This window comes from Asparagus officinalis, chromosome 4, assembly GCF_001876935.1.
Source record: "Asparagus officinalis chromosome 4, Aspof.V1, whole genome shotgun sequence".
NCBI lineage: Eukaryota > Viridiplantae > Streptophyta > Magnoliopsida > Asparagales > Asparagaceae > Asparagus > Asparagus officinalis.
Genome location: NC_033797.1, coordinates 125,573,926 through 125,601,037, shown reverse-complemented (window position 1 = coordinate 125,601,037; position 27,112 = coordinate 125,573,926). Strand labels below are relative to the sequence as shown.

The 27,112-nt window shown below is 37.9% G+C and overlaps 1 protein-coding gene across 1 annotated transcript in view; it reads left to right on the top strand.

The window, feature by feature from the left end:
• The window catches only part of LOC109838089 (SPX domain-containing membrane protein Os06g0129400-like), a 35,876-nt gene extending 11,931 nt beyond the window's left edge, over window positions 1-23,945 (top strand). Inside the window, exons 4-11 of the mRNA XM_020406557.1 lie at window positions 10,523-10,834; window positions 11,049-11,153; window positions 11,272-11,726; window positions 12,463-12,761; window positions 19,057-19,241; window positions 20,947-21,137; window positions 22,136-22,269; window positions 23,525-23,945. Coding sequence (XP_020262146.1) covers window positions 10,523-10,834; window positions 11,049-11,153; window positions 11,272-11,726; window positions 12,463-12,761; window positions 19,057-19,241; window positions 20,947-21,137; window positions 22,136-22,269; window positions 23,525-23,763 — 1,920 coding nt within the window. The 3' untranslated portion in view covers window positions 23,764-23,945. The remainder of the gene's footprint in view (window positions 1-10,522; window positions 10,835-11,048; window positions 11,154-11,271; window positions 11,727-12,462; window positions 12,762-19,056; window positions 19,242-20,946; window positions 21,138-22,135; window positions 22,270-23,524) is intronic.

Here is a 27,112-nt window from a genome sequence, read left to right as displayed (position 1 = left end):
CTACACCAAGATATTGCTGATCTATACTCCGTATCTATAATTGACAATGACACCGTTGACTGTCTCTTGCTACACCAAGATATAACTGCTAAACCGAGACTAAACATGTATCCAGTAATAGACCTTTGACTATCATGATCTCCCAGCATAGTCAGCATCATGATAGCCTTAGATCTCGCATTCTTCTCCTTTTTTATACATGAGACCATAGTGGATTGTACCCTTGACGTACCTTAGGATCCTTTAGATTGCTTCTAAGTGAGGCTTCTTTGGCTTTTGTATGTATTAGCTCATCACAACAATCGCAAATAAAATATCTAGTCTTGTCATTGTTAGATAGATCAAGCTTCCAACTAGTTGTTGATATATAGTTGGATCTTCCAAATCTTTTCCTTCATGTGCACACAGTCTCAGATTTATCTCTATCAGTGTTGAGACTAACTTGCAATTGAACATCTCATACTTGGGCAGTATGTCCTTCGCATACTTTTGTTAGACCCTAGAGGGGGGTGATTAGAGTCTTATGCTAATCTAATCCGATTAAATGCCAATTAAAATATATTAACAAGTTATCCTAGCAAGTTTGAAATATGATAAGATATATGAGCTAGGATAAGCAATATGAACAATGAGATATATCCTATATGATAGAAATATATGCAAGGATATATAAACAACACAAGGGTAAATAATCTAAATAGGATAGTGGATGAAATGAATGAGCAATGCATAATTGGCGATATAAGATGAATGCAAAAACAAATACGCCAAAGACAAACTTAAACAAGCAATATGATCACGGAGTTCGGACCTTCCGTCCTAAGTCTCCGCTCCCCACTCCCGGGAAGAAATCCACTATCAACCGGGTTTTCTATGTTCACCCGAATAATGTTTACACCTCACACTCGGTTTTCTAGCTAACCGAAAACTTTACAATCAACACACTATTGTAATCCCACTTTACACCCACTAAGTGTTGGACCTAGGCGTGTCTCCCTCAAGTGCCCGGTTACAACCTCTCCCTAGGCTCGTCAACCGACGCCACTCCTCTTGGGATGATCCCCGACTCTCACCACACACTCCTCACTCGGTGTACAATTGTATTAAAAAGTGAATCTCACAATAAGCACAATATAACAAATGATTGTTCTCAACTATGAATGAGAACACAATGAAAAGCACAATATAACAAATGATTGTTCTCAACTATGAATGAGAACACAATGAAAGCACAACTCAAAGTTATAATCTCTCACCACCCAACTATACTATGTATGTAAATACTAAAAGCTCAAAGTGGGTGTGTGTAACAGTGAGTAAAATAAAATTTAACTCAAATAGCAAACTAGCAATAATAAGAATATGAAAATCAATAATGAAATTGTTAGAGAAAAGAGTTAGAAAACTTCTCTAAGAACACAAAGAAGAGGATGAAGAGGATTGAGAATGAATCCCTCAATCTGCAGTGAAAACTTCCTCCTTTGTAAACAGAAACCCAAACTTAAACAAACAGTAAAACCCTAAACCCTTGTTTAAACACCTTGTTTAAAAACTTCTTAGATTACCCTTGAAAGAGAGCAGCAATAGGGTATTTATACCCACTCTAACTCTCAGTCAAAATCCTTAACAAAAGACAAAACAACCCTAGCAAACAGCTCAGAAAATAGCCGTTGAAAAAAACAACGGATCTATTGTCGGTCGATCGGAAATTCTGTCGGTCGACCGATGGAGAACAAAAACACTATGAACTGTTCTAGATCATCGTCGGTCGACCGGTGTGGTCGACCGATGGAGCTTTCGGTCGACCGACCAACTCTCTATCGCCCAGTGATGAAAGATCAAATGATCGGTCGACCGAAATCTGATACATGAAAAATAAAGTCTGAAAGCTGTTTTGCTGATTTTAAAACACTGTTTAAAAATATCAAATAAATTCCAAAAAATATAAAACTTTGGGGAATGATTGTAGACATGATAATAAACATGCTACAGCGACTGGTTATCAGAAAGGACCTCTCAAATAAAAAATATCATCATTTTACAAAATAGTCCAAAACATGAAAATATGAGATACTTGAATTTTGATGTTTTGACATAAAACAACTTTTGAAACTTTGTGAAATGTTTTTATAGACTTAGTAAAACATGTATAAACTGATATTAAAGTCTACAAACTAAGAATATAATATTTTCACAAAATTGCATATTTTATGCAATGTTTTCAAAAACACAATAGAAAATATGAAAACTCAAAACTATGTATGTATATATATAACTATATATATGCATAGAAACCAAAACTTATGTATATATATATATAACTATATATATATATGAAGAAACCAACAAATGTGTGTGTATAGATATTGAGCTTAATGTACTTAACACACATAATATAAATCCTAAACTAAATTACCCAAGCTTGATCTTGATCTTCATTGAGCTCAACTTGGTACACTTGCGGATGAAGCTTGAACTTGATCTTTAACTTGAATTGTTGTATAGGCTTCAATCCGACATTCCGCCAACCTCCTTTGGATATCATCGTTGAAGCTCTATTCCATCCATCCTCCAACAACGTTGTTTGTCTATAAAACATAGGAATGCACAAACACTAGACAAACAACATTAGTAATAAATTGTTTGTTAAACATCATCAAAACAAGAAGGCCAACAATCTCCCCCTTTTTGATGATGACAAACAATTTACAAAAAAGGAATATATGCATGAAGGAAATGAACATATACAAGATAATAACTCACATGCATATAAACAAACAAGATAGATATACTCACAATATTTCTCCCCCTTTGACAACATCAAAAAGGGGACAAAAAGAATAAGAGAGCGAAAGCTCCCCCTATCAATAAGCATAGGTGAGTATAAAAAGAATATATATAGGGATTGCTCCCCCTATCAAAAAGCCATATAAAATATATGCAATGAAGATCATGGCAAAACATATGTGAGCAAGCATACATGAATATGCTAAAAATTTACTCACATACATGAAGATAATGAGAACACATATAAAAATGTCAATATGAAAATAGTGTCTCACTAACACAAAAAAAAATATAAAAACCATATAAAAGAATAGATTTATGAAATCAAAAGAAGAGGAACATGAGAATCATGCAAAAAGTTTTCAAATGAAAACAAATCAACTAAAAGAAATCATAAATCAAAGTTTATATTCAAAAACAATGTTTGATCAATAAAGAATTTTTTTTACATAACTTGATCAAACCACTCATAGAATATATTATAAAGCACGAATAGATGATCCATTAGCACAAACACATAAATATCATCATATAAGTGAATTATAATGAATTCAAAAGCAACAAATCAAAACAAAATTTTTAAGAGAGGCAACAATTATATCAAGCTCTTGAGCTTGTTCCAACCCATATGATCATTTTAGTATCTGGTAAACTTGATTTGGGAATAAACACCCAATGAACCCGGAGGGTTATATAAATACAAACCTCTCATCAAAATCAAAACTAGGAATTATGAAAACAAAAGAATTTGACCAAAGAAAATTTGTTTTCATAAAAAGTTTCAAAGCATAATTTTCAAATAACCAAGAAAAAGGAAAAATAAGAATACTAAAATTCTTGGTTTAAAATTTAAATTTGTTTTGGTACCCAAGAACTCTTCCTTGTACGGAGACTTGGATGAGAGGTTTGTATAATTTTATTTCCCTTCAGATGCGAAGGCCACAGTGATGATGTTTGTGTGGAACTAGTGCAATGAAAGTATAATTTAATAGAAAATCAGCAACTTCTGTGCTTGATTATGTTTGTGCATTTGTTTCCTTGATACAACTGTCCTTCAGATGCGAAGGCCACAGTGATGATGCTGGTTTGTTAATTGTAAGTTTACACCCCCATAAAATCAACCTGTGACTGTTTATCATATCCGACTGTGTCAAGGTTTTCTAGAAAGTCACCTTTATCCTTTCGAAAATTGTTAATTATAATCCATTCTACCTGGTACATAAGCTTTCAGAGCAACTAACCAATAATCAAATTTATATAATTTACTTCTAGTTATCTAGATCGTCTTTCCTATCCTGGAGCCAAAGGTTCTGTACGATGGACATATTTTACACGACCTTGAAAGTGTTGGAATCAAAGCTACCAGCTCCCCAAATTACTTCGTACAAGTGTAATCTTATTGTCAGATTCTAGGAATATAGATTCAAGCTAATAGGACTAATTTGTCCTCAGAACAGAAGGTGTATTGTCAAGAAATTCTAGGAATATAGATTCAAGCTAATAGGACTAATTTGTCCTCAGAACAGAAGGTGTATTGTCAAGAATAACGGTAGCTGACTATTACTGTTTTACAATTAATTGACTCCTAATACTCCTTTGAATAATGTTATCTATGAGGTCCTATATGTTGAGTTGAGAGGAGTGGTGGACACTAAGAAATATTTTGTTATTATTTCTTTAGTGGTACAAACACCCAATACTTTTAAATACAAATGCTCTCTCTACTACAAAATTCTTTTACAACACACTACTATTTCACTTGCTCTCTCTCTTCCTCTCTTTATTCATTTCTCTTTCTCTCACTTACTTTTTTTCTTTGCTAGTGGGATAATCTCAAACAAATACTTAGAGGTTATTTATAACATTGGTTTAGGGGTCGGTAAATACTATTAGGGTTAGGTGATTACTGTAGCTAGGTAGGTGGGGATAGATGAGTGAAGCTGCTGACTTTTAACACTTCCCCACAGCAACAACTTCTCTATCTATGAGTTCAAACTGACTTTGAAATTCAACAAACTTTGAAGTACTCAGTTGGTGAATGTCAGCTATTTGTTCGTTTGTGCTGATTGGCTTCATTACGATCTCCTCTTGAAGAATTTTCTCTCGAAGAAAGTGATGATGTACTTTGATGTGCTTCGTCCTAGCATGAGAAATTGGATTATCTGCTAATCATATTGCAGACTGATTATCATAATGTAAAGCTACTGAGTAGTTTGTGGACTGTTATAGATTTCTCATTAACTGAAAAATCCACATGTTTTTCTGAGTTGCCATCGCTGCTGATCTATACTCCGTATCTATAATTGACAATGACACCGTTGACTGTCTCTTGCTACACCAAGATATTGCTGATCTATACTCCGTATCTATAATTGACAATGACACCGTTGACTGTCTCTTGCTACACCAAGATATAACTGCTAAACCGAGACTAAACATGTATCCAGTAATAGACCTTTGACTATCATGATCTCCCAGCATAGTCAGCATCACGATAGCCTTAGATCTCGCATTCTTCTTCTTTTTTATACATGAGACCATAGTGGATTGTACCCTTGATGTACCTTAGGATCCTTTAGATTGCTTCTAAGTGAGGCTTCTTTGGCTTTTGTATGTATTAGCTCATCACAACAATCGCAAATAAAATATCTAGTCTTGTCATTGTTAGATAGATCAAGCTTCCAACTAGTTGTTGATATATAGTTGGATCTTCCAAATCTTTTCCTTCATGTGCACACAGTCTCAGATTTATCTCTATCAGTGTTGAGACTAACTTGCAATTGAACATCTCATACTTGGGCAGTATGTCCTTCGCATACTTTTCTTGGCAAAAAATTAGTTTATTCTTCCTTCGGTCGACCTCCAATTTGAGGAAATGCTTGAGTTCCCCAAGCTCCTTCATTTGAAACCTGACCAAGAGATTTGTCCTCGTTCTCTGGATTTTTGCTTCATCGTCTCCAGTTAGGATTAAGACATCTACATAGACCAATACGAGACCAACACGATTGCTAGCCTATTGCCAGTCTGTTTGACAAATAAACTAGAATCGTCGAGAATAAGAGAGTATCCACTTTGAATTAAAGACTGACCAATCTTGCATCCAAGCTCTCGAAGCTTCCTTCAGTCCATAGAAAGATTTCTTTAGTTTGTAGTAATATCTTTCCTTCTCCTTGCTCTCAAATCCGATGGGTTGCTCTATGTAAATCTCTTGATCCACTTCATCATGTAGAAATGTGTTCTTCACATACATTTGCCAAAACTTTTAACTCTTGTTGGCTGCTAGAGCTAGAAGAACTCTAATTGTTGTTACCTTGACAACTAAATTGAATGTCTCTGTCACACCCCGGGCACACGGGCCCATTGGCGCGTGCAAGCCGTAAGACCCACCAAGAGCAACTCGATGTTAGCTAAAATTCACTGTCAAAATGTTAGCACTACTTGTTCTTAGGTCTTAGGCTTCTCTATTTAAGCCACTAATATTTCTTCACACTAGTCCATATGGGATTAAAATGGGGGTGTCATAATCACCCCCACCTTACACAAACGACGTCCCTGTTGTCACGACATGATAATTGACACATCCTAGTATCACTGTCTGACGATATGGACTCTAGAGATGACTCATACGGGCTCTAGAGGTTGCTTCCATCGCATCCATACGGTGTAGCACTTAGCCTTGTATAGCACTTACCTCCACAATTTCGGCTGGCAATTATTGTGATACCATTTGTCATGCCCCAGGCCAACGGGCCCTTTGACGCGTGCAAGCCGTGAGACCCACAGAGCAACTTGATGTTTGCTAATAAAATCCACTGTCAAAATACTAGCACTAGTTATTCTTGGATCTTAGGCTTATCTATTTAAATCACTAATATTTCTTCACACTCCATGTGGGACTAAAGTGTGGGTGTCACAGTCTCATAATAATCCAGTCCATACTGTTAAGAGAATCCTGGAGCCACCAAGCATGCTTTGTATCTCTCACTCGACTAAAGCTTGGCTCTGCTGTAAAGCTTGAATTTCTTCCTCCATTGCTCATTTCTATTTAGCAATTTCGTATGCTTCCTCAAAACTAGATAGCTCCTTCACATCTTTTATAATAGAAGCATTAGCATAGTTAGGATTTGGCTTTCTCAGTCTCGTTGATCTTTGAAGTTGTTCAATTGATTCTTCTTCGATATGCTCTATCTGTCTCGGGCGCTCTAGTGTTGTCTGATAAACACTAGTCTTTCATGATTTGTTCTTCTTTGAGGATATTGAAGAGCTTGATTCTACCTTCTCTAATTGATGTAATTCTTCTTCTTGACTTTGCTCCCTAACTTCTCTTGTTGTTGATCCTCCAGATCTTTATAATCTAGTAGCACAACTTCTTGTGAAGTCCACCAAGATGAGGCTTCGTCAAATACAACATTCCTTGATGTATAACATCGTTTGGTTGTGGGATCACAACATCTCCATCCCTTTCTTTCACTGTCATATCCCACAAAAATATATATTGCAGCCTTTTTATCGAACTTGCTCCGAAGGTGATCAAGCACTAAGAGATAACATACGCAACCGAAAACTCTGAAATAACTTACAGTTGGATTGATAATTCACAACTTTTGAAATGGTGATATGAACTACAATTTTGGTTGTGGTAGCCGATTGATCACATGTCCCTCAGTCTTCATACACTCAACCCAAAAACGTCCTGGTACGTTCTTGGCATGAAACATGCTTCTGCAAATTTTAGAGAGATGACGATTCTTTCTTTCAACTACGCTATTATGCTACAGAGTATTTGGGCATATTAGCTGTCGTCGAATCTTGTGCTGCTTCAAGTAGTCGTAAAATTCCTTCAATACGTACTCTCCCCTGTTGTCTATGCGTATGTAACAAATTTTCCTTCTGAGTTCTCCTTCGACTTCTTCTCGAAATTGCTTGAATTTAGAGAGTGCTTCAGACTTTTTCTTTTGGAAATAAACCCAGTCATACCTTGAGTAATCATCAATAAAGGTGATCATGTATCGCATGCCACTTATCGATTCTTGCTTCACTCGGTCGAATACATCTGAGTGCATGAGCTCCAAAGATTCCTTTGCTCTGAAATGTGACTCCTGGTATGATAATTGATGCGCCTTTTCATGCTGACAACCTTCACATATGTTCCCTCCTCGTATCTTTAAGTGTGGAATACCCTTTAACATTGACTTTTCCATCATAATCTTGAGCTTGTGATAGCTCACATGTTCAAGCCGACCATGCCACAGATCAGCCGTCTCATTCTTTCTAGTTTTATCTATATATGTCGATTTCGCCGACATCACATAGACAGATTCTACCTTACGTCCTTCCATGACAAGTTCTCCTGATGGCTTTAAATTTTTATAAACTTTTACATATTGTGGCCCAGATACGACATAGTCTTTAGAAGCTGTTAATTGAAAAACAGATAAAAGGTTCTTTTTATACCCTGTACATGGTATACATCTTCCAGTTGTATCCAATTCGGGTTGTAGCACGACGTAAATGCAATCTTTCTGATATGTGTGATAGGTAATCTTGAATTATTTGCTGTCACAACTTATCGGTCGCCTTTATACTCCTTCATGTTGATAAGCTTCCTCTTATTTCCCGTCATGTGTTTGGAACAGTTAGAATCGACGATCCAATCTTTATGATAGCTGATTTCTTCCCGATCTGAAATCGTTGTAAATACGGATTTAGATTCTTCTACAATTGAGGTTAGTGCCATACCAACAACCTCGTTTTCATCGGCTGATAAATCTTTAATAATGACTACGGATGCTTAGGCATCACATTCTTCTTCATCATCTTGACATCAATGTTATAGCATTGCCCTCTGCAGGTCTTCTCTTGTAGCGGTAGTCTCTGATGAAGTGTCCTTTCTTTCCATAGTTATAACAGCTACTGTCAGATTTTCTTGTTCGACGATCACCTTGCTCTTCATGTTGTTGTGTTCTGTCGGTGTATGGCCATCCTGGTTGTTTCCTTGAACCAGCCTTTTCATACCTCTCTTTTCTCGTGCCTCTTGGTTAACCTCTCTCATTGCTACTGAAAAATGCGTTATTTTTGCTTTTTACTGAAATGCTGATCATTTGTTTGGCTAGGGTTTCCTGTGTAGCGAGCAAGCTATCCATTTCTAATAATGTTGGTTGAGTCAGCCAGCTGTGTATAGCAGCAACGAGCCCGTGATATTCCGGTCTCAAATCGTGGATGATTAGTCTCATCATCCTTGCATGAGACACTTTTAGACTTTGGATCTAGTTGAGCGATATTTGAACAAAGTGATTTTATTTGCTTAAAGTACTAACTAGTTGTCAGATCATTCTGTTGCAATGTCATCAGTTGATTCTCCAAGAGTTGAAATCGAGCATCGTTCTTTTTCGAGAAGAGTATCGCGAGCGTATCCCATGCCTCCTTTGGAGAACTAGCATTTGGCACATAGTCTACAAGATATTTTTCTATTGTCATCTTCAGCACATACATAGCCTTGCCGGCTTTGATGTTCCACTTCCTTAGTGCTTTGCCAGCTTCCAGAGATGTTGTAGTTTCAGCACCCCCGATGACCTTCCAGAGATCTTATCATTGTAAATAGGACTTCATATACGTCTCCTAGTAGTTATAGTTATTACCGTTGAGTTTCTCGAGTATAGTAATTGTACTTAACTGATCTGCCATCGTGACGTGGTACTGCTTTAATATCTCCACGCAAATCTGGTCCTTAACCAACCAACTTCATAGTCTTGTACTGAACACGAACTTCGGCCTTCAAGGATGCCGATAGGATCACTGTAGGAGATAGCTGGTCATTGACCGTCTTGCTTCTTTCACGAGCTGCAACTTCTACTATTTCACATAAACAGTAACTGTACTTATAAACAGTAACCGTACTCTTGAATAGTAACTGTACTTGTGAAAAGTAACGTACTCGTAAATTGTGCTCAGTGCTTCAAAGTGTAAATGATAATCTAACTTATTTTCTGATGTGAAAGATCCACTTTTGGTGATAGTCACAGAGCATATGATAAGCAGATACACACACCCTAAGCCAGTCTCTGATACTACTTGTTGAGTTGAGAGGAGTGGTGAACACTAAAAAATATTTTGTTATTATTTTTTTAGTTGTATGAACACTTAATACTCTCAAATACAAATATTCCCTCTACTACAAAATTGTTTTACAACACTACTATTTCATTCTCTCTCTCTCTCTCTCTCTATTTCTTTCTCTTTCTCTCTTTCATTTTTCTTTGCTACTGGGATGATCTCAAACAAATACTTGGGGGCTATTTATTACATTGGTTTATGGGTAGGTAAATACTATTAGGGTTAGGTGATTACTGTAGCTAGGTTGGTGTGGGTAGATAAGTAAAGCTGCTGACTTTTAACACTATACTGCATTACCTGTCCAATTATAGTGGTATACTCACAAGTTATGGAGTGGACTTATAAGTTACAACTATTAGGCATGCAAATTTCTTGTGACATGTAATCATCATAATCAATCCATCACCATATAAATAGTTAACAGTTTGGTTGTTGGAATCAAGTACAAGCTCTGCGTCTTGTTGACCAAGAAGTAATCTTCGTTGAGTCGGGGATGAGGATAACCTTTGTTGACAAAAATATCTGTATTGGTTAAATAACCATGAATATCCTTTAATGGTTCATATTCTGTTTTCTTATAGTTTACTGTAAATTGTCTAACAACTTTCTTTTATTTATGCAGATTGAAAAAGTTGTCCTTTTCCTGTTGGAACAAGAAGGATATCTAGCAAGCAGAATTCGAGAATTGGGAAAGTGGCGCACTGCTCTTATGGAGCAGCCAGAGATATCACAGATCTGTGAACTTCGAGAAGCATATAGAGCTGTGGGACAAGATCTGTTGAAGCTTCTTAGGTTTGTTGATATGAATGCTACTGGAATTAGGAAAATTTTGAAGAAGTTCGATAAGCGATTTGGGTTTGGATTCACAGATTACTATGTGACAACTCGATCAAATCATCCTTATTCTCAGCTACAACAGGTTTTCAAGCATGTGGTAATATCTCTAGCGCTGCATCTTATAACTTCAGTTTCAGATAAATGAAAGGAATAGCATCTTATCATCTTATTTTTCTTTCATTTGTTATTATACTCATGATACTCTTTCTATGTGCTTACACTTAGGCTTTCTATGCCTACTGTGGGTAGAACATGAAAGACTTATTAAAAGGAATATTACAGAACATGAAAGTGATTTTTTAAATTTACAGGGAGTTGGGGCAGTTGTAGGTGCCTTATCTCGCAACCTTGCAGATCTTCAAGATCATCAAGGAAGCTATTTATCAATTTACGATCAGCCATCTGATGCTCTGCAGGTAGTTATTCTCCTCTCACTTCTGAGTTCAATCACTTGTTTCATAATTGTTCTGTTTAATTTTGATGCAGATTTGTTTTACTTAGTATATTTGTAATATCTATCTGTGATGGATACAGGATCCTGTCATTGATTCGATTAATGCATCGATTGACAGACTAACAAATTCAACAAATTTCCTTCAATTTTTGGGACAACATGCTCTTATTATGCAAGAAGATGTACCTAGTTCAGCGGAGGATCAAGTTGATAGTGAAAGATATCACTTTATGTCTCTTCTCTTGAACTTGGCAAACACATTTCTATACATGGTCAACACATACATCATTGTCCCAACTGCAGATGATTACTCAACGAGCCTTGGAGCTGCACCAACAGTTTGTGGTGTAATTATTGGGTCCATGGCTGTTGCACAAGTTTTCTCTTCAGTTTATTTCAGTGCATGGTCAAATAAGTCATACTTCAAACCACTTTTATTCAGCAGTATTATGCTCTTTCTAGGAAACACACTATATGCAGTGGCTTATGATTTTCGTTCAATTACAGTTCTTCTTGTTGGCCGTCTTTTATGTGGGTAAGTAGCTTGAACCTTTTATGAAGATGCAAATTTTTATGTGCTTATTACTGGAATAGTAAGACCGGTTCGAATACTTTCTGATTTGAGTAACATGGATTTTTATGTGAGATTGAGAAGTCATCTGCAGAGGCTACTAAATATATCTCATATTAGATAGACATAATCATTTGTTGGTATTTATATAGTATAAAACTGTCCAAAATCAATTTGATGTACACATACCATGCATCAATTCAATGATGAACTATGTAGAAACCAAAGTACATCCATGTCAAAGAACACGTAACAATTTTGAAAGACAAAGCAGAATCCTTCTATTTTATGTAAAGAAGCAGCACATCCATTTTTCTTTAAGATATTCTTACATATGCATGCCTTGTCTTATTGTAATCTTCTTACAATTTTATTTAGGCTTTCCAATCTTTTTATTTGTTCGACCCTCAAGGTTTATTGACGCCTTAAGAGTAGTACATTGTTATCTTCTTGTTGATATAGTGGAAAAATCCCTCAGTGCTTGTGGGCATAGTGCCAGGTTGTTATTTGACCATATTAATTTTGGGGTGTCAGATTGTGATTGGTTGTGTTGCTTATGACTTTCTGATCTTTCATTAATTATACACTATTGTTTCCGCAATTCAGTTAATCTACTATTATGCGAAACATTTCTTTCTTAAGGATTTATTTTTGGATGTTATGCAGCATTATCCGTAATTGATCTTCAACTTCACTGCAGGTTGGGTTCTGCAAGAGCAGTTAATCGTCGTTACATCAGTGATTGTGTGCCACTTAAGATTCGGATGCAGGCTTCTGCAGGTTTTGTTAGTGCCAGTGCTCTAGGGATGGCTTGTGGTCCTGCTCTTGCTGGCTTGCTGCGGATTAATTTTAAGATCTATTCCCTCACAATTAACCAAAATACATCACCAGGATGGATAATGGCACTAGCTTGGCTCATGTATCTACTCTGGTGTTGGAGTTCATTTAAAGAGCCAGCTCGTGACATTGAAGATGATGTGCCTCAGCATTCGGATCCTGGTCAGCTTCATTAATAGTTGTGAAACTTCTTATATAAATAAACTTATCATCTTAACAAAGAAACAAATTGTTCTACTTTCTTTTTCTTCATTCATATGAAATTTGTTAACTATTCTAAAAAAACCTATGCATTTGTGAGGCCAAGGGCTAGAAAAGGGGTATTATTATTATTATCGAGAAGGGTACCTCTGCCTTGGCTAGGATCTAGCGCATCTATTAGAAAATGAAGATTGAGATCGAAGCTTGAAGCAGATCTGCCTGTAGCTGATAGTTGAACCTTGACTAACGAAAAACTTCTCCGGTATTCAGATTATGCAAAACTATCTAGTGATAGGATTCACCCCAATAATAACGCCTCGAACGGAGACTTAATCACAAAATAAGGGCACAAAATTCAACACAGAGTACTCACAGATATACGTGGTTCACTCCTTCGGAGCTACTCCACGGTGCAACGACGACGCCAAATTCTTTTATATCCCAAAAGAATTGATCCAAGAGAACACCCTCTCTTGATCAGATACACTCCAAGAACTCTCACAAACTCTCTCTTTGTTTTCTCTTACTCTTCTATAAGAGGAGTTGTTTCTGGGATGAGTTTTCCTTAAGAGTTTAGGGCTCTATTTATAGTGTTTGGGAAACACTATGCACAAATAAAATATTAGTAGTGGGACCCGCCACCACTTGAAGATTTGATTGAATGTCGATCATATCTTCACACCACTCTTGGTTGCATCATCCGGATGTCATGTATCTTTGGCGTCTTGCACGGCCCTCAACATTCTCAACGGAGGCCATATGAGGCTGCACACAGCCTCACCTTCTCGAGCGGAACTGGCTTGGTCAGCATATCGGCTGGATTGTACCTCGTATCAATCTTCACAAGTTTGAACTCGTTCCTGCTTTGCCATCTCCGTATGGCATGGTGCTTTACGTCAACATGCTTGGTCCGAGCATGGAATGCGTCGTTCTCTGACAAGTGAATGGCACTCTGACTGTCGCAGTGGATGAAGTATTTCTCAAAGCTTACTCCAAGCTCGAGAAGAAAAGCCTTCAACCATAGCAACTCCTTTGCTGCCTCTGCTGCAGACACGTACTCGGCTTCGATTGTCGACAAAGCCACAGTATCCTGTAACTTAGATCTCCAACTTATCGCTCCACCACCCAAGATGAAGATGTAGCTGCTCGTGCTCCTTCTTGAATCTATATCCCCTGCGTAGTCTGCATCACAAAAGCCCTCTAGCTGCAAATCTGCCCCGCCATACTCAAGACAATGGTCGGACAAACTTCTCAAGTAGCGTAGAAGCCACTTGACCGCACCCCAGTGTTGCTTCCCTGGATTGCTCATGAAGCGGCTCACAACTCCTACTCCTTGTGCAATATCTGGCCTCGTGCACACCATCGCATACATCAAACTCCCGACGACAGATGCATATGGTATGTTTGCCATGAACTCGTGCTCTTCAGCAGTCTCTGGTGCTTGGGTCTTCGATAGCTTGAAATGACTTGCAAACGGCGAGCCCACCGGTTTAGCTTTCTCCATGCCAAACTTTTCAAGAATCTTCTCAATGTAGGCCTTCTGAGACAACCTCAGCCTCCGTGCTGATCTGTCTCTGATGATCCTCATCCCCAGAATCTGGTTTGCTGGACCCAAATCCTTCATCTCGAAGCACTCGGAGAGACGCCTCTTGAGTTCCTCAATGCGGGCCAAGTCGGACCCTGCAATCAACATGTCATCAACATAAATCAAGAGTATTACATAGGATTCGTCATATCTCTTGATAAAGCAGCAGTGGTCTGTGTCGCATTTGAGAAAACCGTTCTCCTCCATAAAGTTCTCGAACTTCATGTACCACTGTCGCGGAGCTTGCTTCAGGCCATACAAGCTCTTGCGTAGACGACACACGAGGCCCTCCCTGCCTCGTTCCTCGAAGCCCACTGGTTGATGCATATAGATCTCTTCCTCCAAATCTCCATGAAGCATCCATCTGTTCTAGGTGGAGATCTTGAACTGCTACAATGCTTAGCATAGTTCGGATCGGGGTCAACTTGACGACGGGAGCGAAAACGTCAGAATAATCAATCCCTGCTTTCTGTTCATAGCCCTTCACTACAAGCCTCGCCTTGTAGCGTCTCCGTCCATCGGCTTCATCCTTGACCCGATAAATCCACCGATTGTGAAGAGCTTTTCGCCCTCATGGAAGCTTTACAAGCTCCCAAGTCCCATTCTTCATCAATGACTTCATTTCTTCCTCCATGGCAGACTCCCACTCGCCGTGAGCTTTGCCGGTCTGCTGTACCTCCTCATAGCTCTCTGGCTCACCATTGTCAGTTAGGAGAAGGTAATTCATTGTGGAAAGGTACCTCTCTGGCATCCTTGGATTTCTTGGAGTTTTGCGAATTGCGATCGGCAACTCTGCTGGATCCTGTTGCTGTGCATCCCGCATGTTCTCTTGGTCTCCGTCTTCTATGCTGATTGGTATCTCACCGTCGTCCTCACAGTCAGCAATATCTGGGAAAAGAGGGGGAGATAGCTGACTCCCACTCACCTCTTTGGTCTTGTACACCACATTCTCATGGAATACGACGTCACGACTGCGCACCACCTTGCGCGCATCGTGATCCCAGAAACGGTACCCATACTCATCTCCTCCATAGCCGATGAAAGAGAGCTTCTTTGACTTTGGATCAAGCTTTGACCGGTCTGCAGGATTGGTCATGACATAGGCGTCACAACCAAATCCTCGTAAGTGCTCTAGCTTCAACTTCTTTCCGGTCCAAGCCTCTTCAGGTATCCCATAATTGAGAACCGCGGATGGCCCGCGGTTGATCAAGTATGCAGCAGTATTGACAGCTTCAGCCCAAAAGCTCTTGGGCAATCCGGAGTGGATCCTCATACTTCTGGCGCATTCCAAGATAGTGCGATTCATGCGCTCCGCCACTCCATTGTGCTGAGGTGTGCCTGGGACGGTCTTCAGTCTCCGAATCCCACGGGACGAGCAGAAGTTCTCGAACTCCTGGCTGCAATACTCGCCTCCATTATCAGACTTTAGGCACTTCAGCTTATTGCCTGTTTCGTTCTCCACACAGGCAAGCCACTTCTTGAAGATGATGAATACATCTGACTTGTGCTTCAAGAAGAACACCCATAGTTTTCTCGTAGCATCATCAATAAAAGTGACAAAGTAAAGAGAGTTACCAACAGATGGGACTTGCGCAGGTCCCCACACGTCGGTGTGCACCAACACCAATTTCTGCAGTTTTGGAGCCGGTCCGATCTTGTTGAAGCTCACCTTCTTTTGTTTGCCTAGGATGCAATCCTCACAGAAAGTCAGATCGATCTTGTTCAGACCCGGAAGCCTCTCTCCCGCGGCCATAATCTGCATCCCCTTCTCGCTCATGTGGCCAAGTCGTCGATTTCAAGTCATGCAGTCGACGGATGATGATGATGATGCTTGTCCTGCGGCAAGCAAGTGGCCGATCTTTCCGTTGGCGATGTAGAGAGACCCCTCGCGTTTGCCGTGTGCCACCACCAGGGCACCCTTGGACACCTTCCAGCTTCTCTGCTCGAAGGATACTCTATAACCGGAGTCAGTCAGTTGCCCGACTGATATAAGATTCCGCCTGAGATCCGGTACATGTCGAATGTCTTTCAGCGTCAAGGTGGTCCCGCCCTCCATCTTGAGGGTACAATTTCCCTTCCCGGAAACCTTACAAGGTTGATCGTCGCCAAGATAGACTGTTCCCAAGTCCTTCTTCACAAACGATGAAAGCAGCTTTTGATGTAAGGTTGCATGGAAAGATGCGCCAGAGTCGATGACCCACGCATCACTTTTGTCTTCTAGGGATAGGAAAAGTGCATCTGAATCCGTCTCGTGCATGAGATTGGCTGCACCGTCAGCCCGATCATCCCCTGCTGATGCTGGAATAGTAACTCTGCAGTCCCGTGCAAAGTGGCCATTCTTTCCGCATCTGAAGCACTTCCCTTCACCGTAACCATTCGGGTTAGGCCCTTTAGACTTCCCTCTGGATTTTGATTGGCCTCGTCGTTCCCTACCCTTCTTCTGCGTACGCCCTCGTGCCTCGACATGCAGAGCACTCCCACTGCTAGAGGCCTCAGCTCCTGAGACTTTGCGGCGAGATTCTTCATCCAGAATTGCCCCAACCACTGTGTCGAGCTTCATCTTGTCATTGCCATTAGCGTTGCTCACCGCCATCACCATATTCTCCCATGAATCTGGTAGACAAGAAAGTAGCATAAGAACTTGGATCTCGTTGTCGAACTTTAGATCTACTGCAGCAAGCTGTTGCACTACAGCCTGAAATTCGTTCAAGAAGTCCGCCACGCGAGCTCCTTGTTGCATCTTGAGATTGAATAGCTTCTTCATCAGGTATACCTTATTTGAAGCAGACGGCTTCTCATACAGCGCCTCCAAGGCCTCCATCAACTCCCTGGTGGTGGTCGCATGCGAGACGTTGTAAGTCACATGCTGATGAAGGTTGAGCCTGATGGTGGCAAGTGCTTTACGATCGAGCACCTTCCACTTATCGTCGTCCATCTTCTCAGGTTTCCCCGCCTCTCCTTGGAGGGGTAGGAAGAGATCCTTCTGGTACAAATAGTCTTCTATTTGCATCCTCCAATACCTGAAATTTTGGCCGCCGAACTTCTCAATTCGAAGCCTGTTGTCTTCAACTGTAGATCCCATGGCGAAAGATTACGTCTTTCCCGTATTTGTGAATAGTACAATATTCGTAAATAGTATCGTATTCGTGAATAGTACCGTATCCGTGAATAGTATCGTACTTGTGAATAGTGCCCAATGCCTTAAAAGAATAAATATTAATCTAACTTATTTTCTGATGTGGAGGATCCACTTTTAGTGGCAGCCACAGAGCATACGATAAGCAGATATATATACTCTAAGTCAGGCTCTGATACCAATTGATAGGATTCACCCCAATAATAACGCCTCGAACAGAGACTTAATCACAAAATAAGGGCACAAAATTCAACACAGAGTACTCACAGATATACGTGGTTCACTCCTTCGGAGCTACTCCACGGTGCAACGACGACGCCAAATTCTTTTATATCCCAAAAGAATTGATCCAAGAGAACACCCTCTCTTGATCAGATACACTCCAAGAACTCTCACAAACTCTCTCTTTGTTTTCTCTTACTCTTCTATAAGAGGAGTTGTTTCTGGGATGAGTTTTCCTTAAGAGTTTAGGGCTCTATTTATAGTGTTTGGGAAACACTATGCACAAATAAAATATTAGTAGTGGGACCCGCCACTAATAATAAATAATCGTGGGACCCGCCAACTTTTTCCATTTCTCAAATAAAACGGCCACCTAATTCATCTTTGTCAATTTAAGTGGCTTGGGCGGTTTCAATGTCAAAAAATATGGGCTGCTTTCGGCTAACAATCTCCCACTTGAAGATTTGATTGAGAATCAATCATATCTTTACACCCATCTTGGTTGCATCATCCGGATGTCATGTATCTTGGCGTCTTGCACGGCCTTCAACATTCTCAACCTCATCTTTGTCAATTTAAGTGGCTTGGGCGGTTTCAATGTCAAAAAATATGGGCTGCTTTCGGCTAACATCTAGAACTATTTGCTTTATTGTGATAGCATGGTCATGATTTAAGGATGGTGATTTAAACATGAACCTTTGAAAGAAATCCTCCACAAACTTTTTCTTAGTACAATCTAGCTAATATAGTTTTATACTGTTTGAATGAGGATGTGTGGTTTATTGAAGAATTTTGAGAAATATGAATTCTAAAAAGGTATTTTACCTTAAGTATCTGGTTAGTTCTCTGTCAGCTCCATATTCTGCCCTAAGTAATAGTATTACACAAGAGCAAGGAATTAATGCAAAATGTGATGGAAAGTAGTACTGCTGTTGCAATGATTTGTGTGGCATCTGTATGATGACTTGAACATTAGTTTACCGCTGCAGCTCTGCCATTGAATTAGCATATGGACTATGGATTCTACTAGAGTTGGATGATCATGATCCTTTTTCCTTTTAGTTATGAGTGCTCTTTTGTGGTGTATAAATGAACCATCAACAAAACTGACGATGATTACCATCTGAGGATATATTCAAGCTTATAAATTTGATGTAGATCCTATATAGTAGTTAGTTTCTTAATGCTTATTTTTCACTTTGATTGAAGTAGTATAAGGGTTCAAAACTTTTTATGAACAAACACACATATGAATAATGACTTCAACAGTAATGGTTTGACGGTTATTAAACTTGTCATGTATTTTTGACCAGAAGCACAAATGGATAGGGAAGAAGTGGTAAATGGTCTTACTCAACCTCTGCTTTTAAGTCCAAAGGAATATACTGATGAAGATGGAGATAGAGAATGTGATGATAGTGAAGAAGCTTCTGAAGACTCTTGCAGAGCTGCTAGTTCAATTGCTTCAGCTTATAGACTGCTTACACCGTCTGTAAAGGTTCGGTTATCTCGAATATTATTTACTATCTGGCATACAATATTTAACATGTTTACAGTACATAGAATATACGGAACTCAGACAGTCCTTGGTCTTTGCTGAAATGTTTGTAGGCTATTGATAAATTATTGAGTTTATAAAAATCACCATGTCCTTTTCTTTTATTCCTAAACCTTAGTCAATGTCTAGCATTTTTTTGATTTGGGAGCTAAGATCTGACATTTTGGCCTTGAGAAAAGGTATGCAGGTTACTTTAGATTGAAATACATACAGTTAAGCCACATAAATTACTGGTACATGAAAGGCAACTTATCTTTCAAAAATTTCCTTGCCAAAGATCCCATGAAAGGCTAATAACAGTTTGCAAACTAGAGAACAAAGTCGGATAAAGGTTTACTTGTCTCATTTCCATTACTTCCAATTACCAACTTAAGGGGAACAACAGTACACTTGCGACTCTTGCGGGATCCTCCAAGGACTAAGGTCGTTCATCTTTGGTCTCACCTTTCCATCTTTGCGTACGTGCTACATTATGGCATCACTTGCGCTCGTGGACCAACTGTATGAATGTTCCATAGTCTTCAATTCAGTTTAACAAAAAAACAAAGAACAAATGATTCTCACATATTTTTGCTTTCATTTTGGGAATATACAGTCACCATATATTCATATATGACCTTGCATATTTAAGTTGTGTTGCAAACATGCCCGTCTATTATCTGACAGTAAATAAAGCAACCGACATAGTGGTGAAATTTAATGAAGTATTGTAAATTGTAAGAATTAGTTAATGTGTTGTGATTATAGGAAACACGTTCCAACTTATTCATTCTAGTCTAGCAACCATATCCCTTTAACCCACCCTGGTAGATGAAGAACACCGTGTCTTATTGCTATTACTGTCCGTGTTGGATAAATTTCTGTTCCATATATGGTATCTTCTTCCTTGTAACCTTTGTATGAACACAGACAGAAGATACAACATGCCATGTTTGTTTTCCCCTGTTTATTCTTTGTCTATCTCTTCTTTCTTATGCAGTGGATTTTTTCCGTGCTCTCCTCTACTCCACTGGTTGCTTCCACCTTTTCCTCTACTATGTTTTACCTCTTTGCCTCTTTTTCCTCTTCTTGTCACCTTCATCACCTTAATTTGTCCTGGTTACAGCATTTTACTTTCTCTAAGGCTAATTTTTCAACATGTTATTCCCATCCTAATATGAAATGGGTTATTTTAGTTCAACGCTCAATTGTGCATACTTGTGTTCTTCTAAATGCTCAACTATCTGAATCTTAATAACTTATTCTTGTTTTGGTTACAGCATTTTATTTTCTCAAAGCTCAATTTTTCAACACCTGGATTCCTACTTCCCAGCATATTGGGTCATTTGGTTTCACACTAAGTTACCATTTGTCACTAACATTTAATGCCTTATGAAAAGAACAAAATCATCTTTTCACCAACTTTTTTCTCTCCCTCTTATGAGGTTTTGATCTTCAATTTATTTAACATTATGTTGCCTTGGCTTCCCTTCAAAAGCTTATTAGTACTTTTTGCCCCTCATTTCTGGGAGAATGGAGCACTTTTTATGGGGAGAATCCTTATACACATATACTTGATATAGATTCTTACCTTTTAAAATATGCTACTTTTATCAATGTGAATTAAAGTACTTTCTTATTCATTTTTTTTGGGTCAATTTCACAGGTCCAGCTTTTAATTTATTTCATGCTCAAATATGCGATGGAGATTTTGCTTTCAGAATCAAGTGTTGTCACCACACTATATTTTAAGTGGACTACTAGCTCAGTGGCTACTTTTCTTGCAATCCTTGGGCTGACAGTTCTTCCAGTAAATGCCATTGTTGGAACCTATATTAGCAACATGTTTGAAGACAGGTAACTGAGAATTCCCCCTCCCCCTCCCCCTCAACTTAGTGATTTTATGAATCATGCATATGCATATCATGGGTTGATATAATGTGTGGTCCGCTTCCTTCAGATTTATCATAAATGGAACGTGATCTGTACACTATTGTTGTCTTTTGTCCTAGATTTTTTTCTCGATGTTATTTGCTGCTTAGTACTCTTTTTTCATATGTAAATTATGACATACAACATAAGTACCCGAAACAGGTTCGTGCCTATTTGTGGAATTGTGCTGGGCATTGATATTCCTAAACAATCTTGGTTTGGGAGAAAGGAGAGTGTATATGGGTTGAGAGAGAGAATCGTCAGGAAGAGTGGGATATTGATAGGATTTAGGTGATTTCAGTGAGAAAGAATAGAGGTTGGAATACATCAAATTTGAAGCAGAACATTGTTAGCTTAGGATTCACTGATTATATATGCTTCTAATGAACCAAAAGTTTCTAGTGTTGAAACGGAAACTTAATAGGTACAACAGATATGGATCATTTTTCTTAAAAGCCTAAAAGAAACCATATCAGTTATTGAAGGTCTTGGTTTCAGTGGGATATTTTTATACAAGCTTGAGATTGGTAGCAAAGTGAAAATACCTCCAGATTAAGGAATGTTATGTGTATTTTGTGAAACAACATGCTATAGAATATCAGTACCATCATATAGTTGAAATGTTGAATCGTAGACTGAGTATCAGGTGATCCTTTATAAGTTCTTAGAATTGAAGCTAACTGTTTTTCTGATTTTTTAGCACTCTAAATTGTGCAGTTCCTTCCTATTCTGTCAACTCCTAACACTGTCTGGTGAGAATGGTACACTTAGTTGTAGATTATAGTTATCTGACTCATTTATCAGTTTTACGCATCAAAACTTTTTAGTTCATGCTTCTATCTCAAAATTGCCTCGCTCCAATAATCTCTCTACTATATGGATTTTCTTTTGTGAGTTTAGCTCTAATGAATGGCTTTTCGCAGGGAAATCCTGATTGTGTCCGAATTTGTGGTGTTAATAGGCCTTATCTTTAGCTTCCATATTACCAGAGAGTACTCTGTGCCCCAGTATGTCTGCTCAGCCCTTATCACATTTGTGGCTGCTGAAGTTCTTGAAGGTAATCAATCACTTTTATTTGGAGAAAGAAATTTCATAATAACTTAATTTGTGTGGTAGTGTTTAATTCTGCTATTCATACATTTTCTATGGAAGAAAGAAATTTCATAATAACTTAATTTGTGTGGTAGTGTTTAATTCTGCTATTCATACATTTTCTATGCTTTCCTCTGTTTAAATGTGAAAATAAACAATAGACTGCTTTCCAAAGGGGAAAAAACAAGAAGAAGAAAAAGATGAAAAAACCTTACGTCTTCTGTAGAAGACTACGGAAGAAAAAGCTACATACATATTATGTTCTTTTAGAAGTTTTGTATTATTGTTTACATTACTCTAGTAAATTGTATCGAAATTAAATAATACTTCTAAACTGTTTGCTTATGAAATATTTCCAGTCTTATCCATCTTACCTTGCACAAGCTAGCTTCTATGTCAGATTGTCAGAACACCATTCTATGAAATGGCTGCATATCAATCTACAAGCTCAGAGCTCAGGCTTTGAGTTTTTGAGTTATACTTGCATTATGCTGAGATTGATGTGATCATTATCCCCATTAAACTCCAGATATATGATTAAACTCAGGAGCTTTTGACTTGTTCTGTAACAGGATAGAATGTCATTATTCTTGAAGCTTGCCATCTCTCTGGCATGTTTCAGCTTGTTAGCAAGCTTGGTTACTTATTGAGTAAAATTATTTGTATGCAAACAAGCGTCCAATATTTTGGATGTGACGTTGTATGCCTCAAAATTATCGTTTCTTTTAACCGTCCAAAGGATTGGACCAACCCTGCCCTTCATTTTGTATTAGCTTTATTTACAACATGAAGCTTTGAATTTTTACGTTTGGTAAATTTCAGAAAAACCCTGTTAAGTTCGGGCAATTCTCAGATAGCCCCGTAACTTTCAAAATGTTACAAAAACTCCTTTAGGTTTTGGGGTTCTCAGAGAACCCCCTTCAACATTTTTCAATTCCTAATAGTGTTAACCAAAATTTTCACACGGGTGTATAAAGTTAAGCAGGGGATATTTTTGCCTGTGAAAATTGTCGTTCACGCTTTTTAGGGTTCTTTTTGAAAAATAATGAAAGTTTTGTGGCATTTTAAGAGTTAAAGGGGGTTATCTTTAAGAGTTAAAGGGGGTTATCTAAGAAACTCCTAACCCAGAGGGGATTTTCTGAAATTTACCCTTTTACATATTAGGAGAAAATTGTCATCTCTTATCCTTCAATTATAAGATATTTCTTCTGCGACTTCAGGTGTCAACCTCTCTCTCCTATCTCGAGTCATGTCATCGCGTCTTGCTCGTGGAACGTTCAATGGAGGGCTTCTTTCCACTGAAGCTGGAACCCTGGCACGAGTGATTGCTGACGGCACGATAACATTGGCTGGTTATATGGGGGGAGATCAACTCCTCAATGTCACCCTTCTTCCTGCTCTATTGATCTGTATAGCTTCTATTTCTGCAACCTTCTTCACATATAACAGTCTTTATTGACAGATAGATGATCTTTATCCTATTTTTTGGGATTGTACAGTAGATAGCATAGCTTATCGACATACATCTACTTAAAGATCATGTTTTCGATTATTATCTCTGTTCTTATGTGATGGGGATTAGGCACTAAAATATTTTTGCAAGATGAAAGGGAATGGTATTTCATCTTGTGGCAACCTGCATTTCTGAATGTTCGGTTCTTGATTTGTGGAAAATAAGGATTTTAGTGGATGTTTTAATTTTTCTCAAACTAGACAACCCAGGGAGTATATTGTGTCGGTTTCTTTTATAGCCATATATTTGTGATGGTAGGTGAGTTCTACTAGGTCTCTCATAGATTATAGATAAACTGATACTAATACCTAACATGATGTCACCTAACATATGGGAAGAGATTGAGAAAATAAACTCGAGTCTCCTTTTACATTTAAACAATGAAAATCATGAAATTACATTAGCTTGATTTGGATTTTAACTAAGATTATGTGTCATCTATATTGAATGGGATCTAATATGGTCTAGTAGGTGCTGATACAATGGAGATATTCTGATAGTTTTATGTTATTCGTATGCATATACCTTATGAGGACGAGTGTTTGGCACATATTTATTGTCAGATAAGAAAATTTATAAGAAGAAAATTCGATTGGATTGTACAGTTTGTATTTGTTTACGGCAACATTACGACAAAACACGCTTTGATCAGTTATCTTCGCTTCTTAAGTAATATTTCTATTTTTTTAAAGATGTCATATAATCTTGACCTGTAAACTTTTGCCACAATTCTTTTTGCAATACAATACCACCTGAGCGAGTCTAGAAGCAAACGGTTGCCCAGTGAAGCATACAAATTACAACTTATATGGAGATATAAAACCATACCGGTTTCTTTTATGGTAGACACAAGTATTTTGCCCATGCTCGTACATGTGAGTCTTACATATAGAATAAGTAATATGGAACGAGTAGTGAGAACTAAACCCGCATAATTAGCTTGGAAGGTCAGCGATCCTTTTTTTTCTTTTTTCAAAACCGTATTTTTTTTCTTTTTTCAAACATATATGAGTTGTTTGGTTTGTACGGCTTTTTTCTTTAGTCATATGAATGTGCCTCTAACTTTAGTTAAACAATATTTTTTAAACTGCTGCTTCTTCTTTTCTATTTTTATATATATATACTTTATTTTTTATGGATATATGCATACAAATGACTTATACCAATAATGTCTAGCATATAGATTATTAAAAATTAGATAATTTGAGCTAGATATTTTTTTTTTCATGTAGTTTGAAACTTAAAAGAAATCCAAATAAGGGATGGATGATTTTTTATTTGAAATTTTTAAATTCAGAATTAGATAATTCAATTACCAGCATCTCCTTTAGAATATTTCTCTTTATTTATAACATTCTAAGATAAAAAGGGAAAAGCAGAAAACCGACTTATCGAATGCGTGTGTAGATAGTTTTTATTTGAAAAGTATAAATTCAAAAGTAGATAGTTTAACCATCAAACTCTCTTTTGTAATATCCCTCTTTTTTTTATAATATTTTAAATACAAAATGATATAAAAAAAGTCGGCACTCTTTGTGTGATCAAAGCACCTGAAATATCTCTTCGATGTGGGAACTGTTGAGATTTTCTTAATCAGCAAGTTAATCTTATGTTGACATTTTATTATGAAAAAACTTTTGAGATGATTTATAAACTAAAGAGTATATTGAGTTAAACCTTGCAACATGAAACAATCAAATGAAACGTAGCAATTAGATGATATATAAGGCCTTCACATATTGATATAATATAAAACATTGTCATGCTTAAACTTCAATCTTGTGATGCTTGCATTAGAATTTCAACTTAATTAGAAAAATATATGTGAATTTAAAATATGTATAATCTTAAGAACCCTAATGTAATTCCTAGAATAATCTTAAGAACCCATTAGGATTTCAATCTAGTTATTAGAAAGAATTAGATAAAGCAATGAAAATTCGAGATAATATGTTGGTAAATAATATAAATAATTTGTTTATCTTATGCAGATCACATAGAATATTTTTAAAATAAAAAAGCTTTTAATGTTAAAGATCTTTTATATTTTTTATAGTGTCTTGCGTTTGTAAACGGTCAAAATGTATTTTTACTTAGGATGATGACCAGCTTGGATCCAAGAAATGAACGCCAATGAGCTAACACTTTGAATGGGCCCAAAGTTAAGCCCACAACAAGCTGAAGCGAGGGTTGCCTGATGACCGAAGCAAGCCTCGCCAAGCTTATCACATTGACTCAATTCCATTAAGTCAAACACGAGTCTTCCCCTACAACACGCCTCAGATCAAGTCGAAATGTGTCATCAGTTGATCAAATCACGAGTCGAATTCTGTGTTAAATTCAGACTCGTAAGCGAAGTTCGCCAACTAATAAACTCCGCCCATGTGGACCAAGTCATCCACTTCCGAAGAAGGTACGCCCATGTTCAAAGCTACCTTCGCCCACGTCTTTAGCGAGCTATGCCAAGTCTGCGAAGTCCACCCAAATGGTTGTTTTAGAGCTATTTTCTTAGGATAACAGCTCTTCACTAACTCTTACTTTAATGACCACTTAATCCACAACTAGGGAAATCATTAACTCTTTTTTTTAGCCTATAAAAGGAGAAGAGATTATTCATTTTAGGAAGAGGGGATTTGGAAGATTAGAATTCTGACTCAATTCCGGCTAGAGAGAAGTTCGGTAGAAGAGTCATCACATGCATCGCACTTGTGATCTTATTTGGAGACATTGCTAAGAGAAGTCTGAGCTAGCTTCCAAGCAATTCAATTCTTATCGACAATAAAAAATCCATTGTCTTGATCGGTGCGTCAATGGAGTACAAGGTCGACGGTCCACCGGTACATGGAAAAGAACTGAAGGAAAAAAATAAAAATTTCTTTGTTACATTGTAATTATTTCTATTGTAATTTGTGTTAGTTACAATATTAAAAGAACCTAAAACAGGATGGTGACTCCGCTAGGGACATCCTTCTCCTCCGACGAGAAAGTTGTGTCACACACCGACACTAAGACCCTCGGGTCTTTTGCTGAAATGCTGATCATTGAATTTGACCAAGTGAAGTTCAAGGAATCTATTTTCATGGACAAAATCTCTGCAATGACAAATGTATGTAGTTATCCTAGAATTTGTCATAGTGTGAATCTCAAGTCTAAAATGACCCCTGTGTGTGAAATGACCACCTTCGCCGAAAGCAGTTTGATTTATTATAAGGGGAGCCTCCTTTTTCCGAAGGTTTAAGACTTCGGAGGTGAGAGAGGGTGACAATCAACGGGCAACTAGCAATGTCGCCTCTGA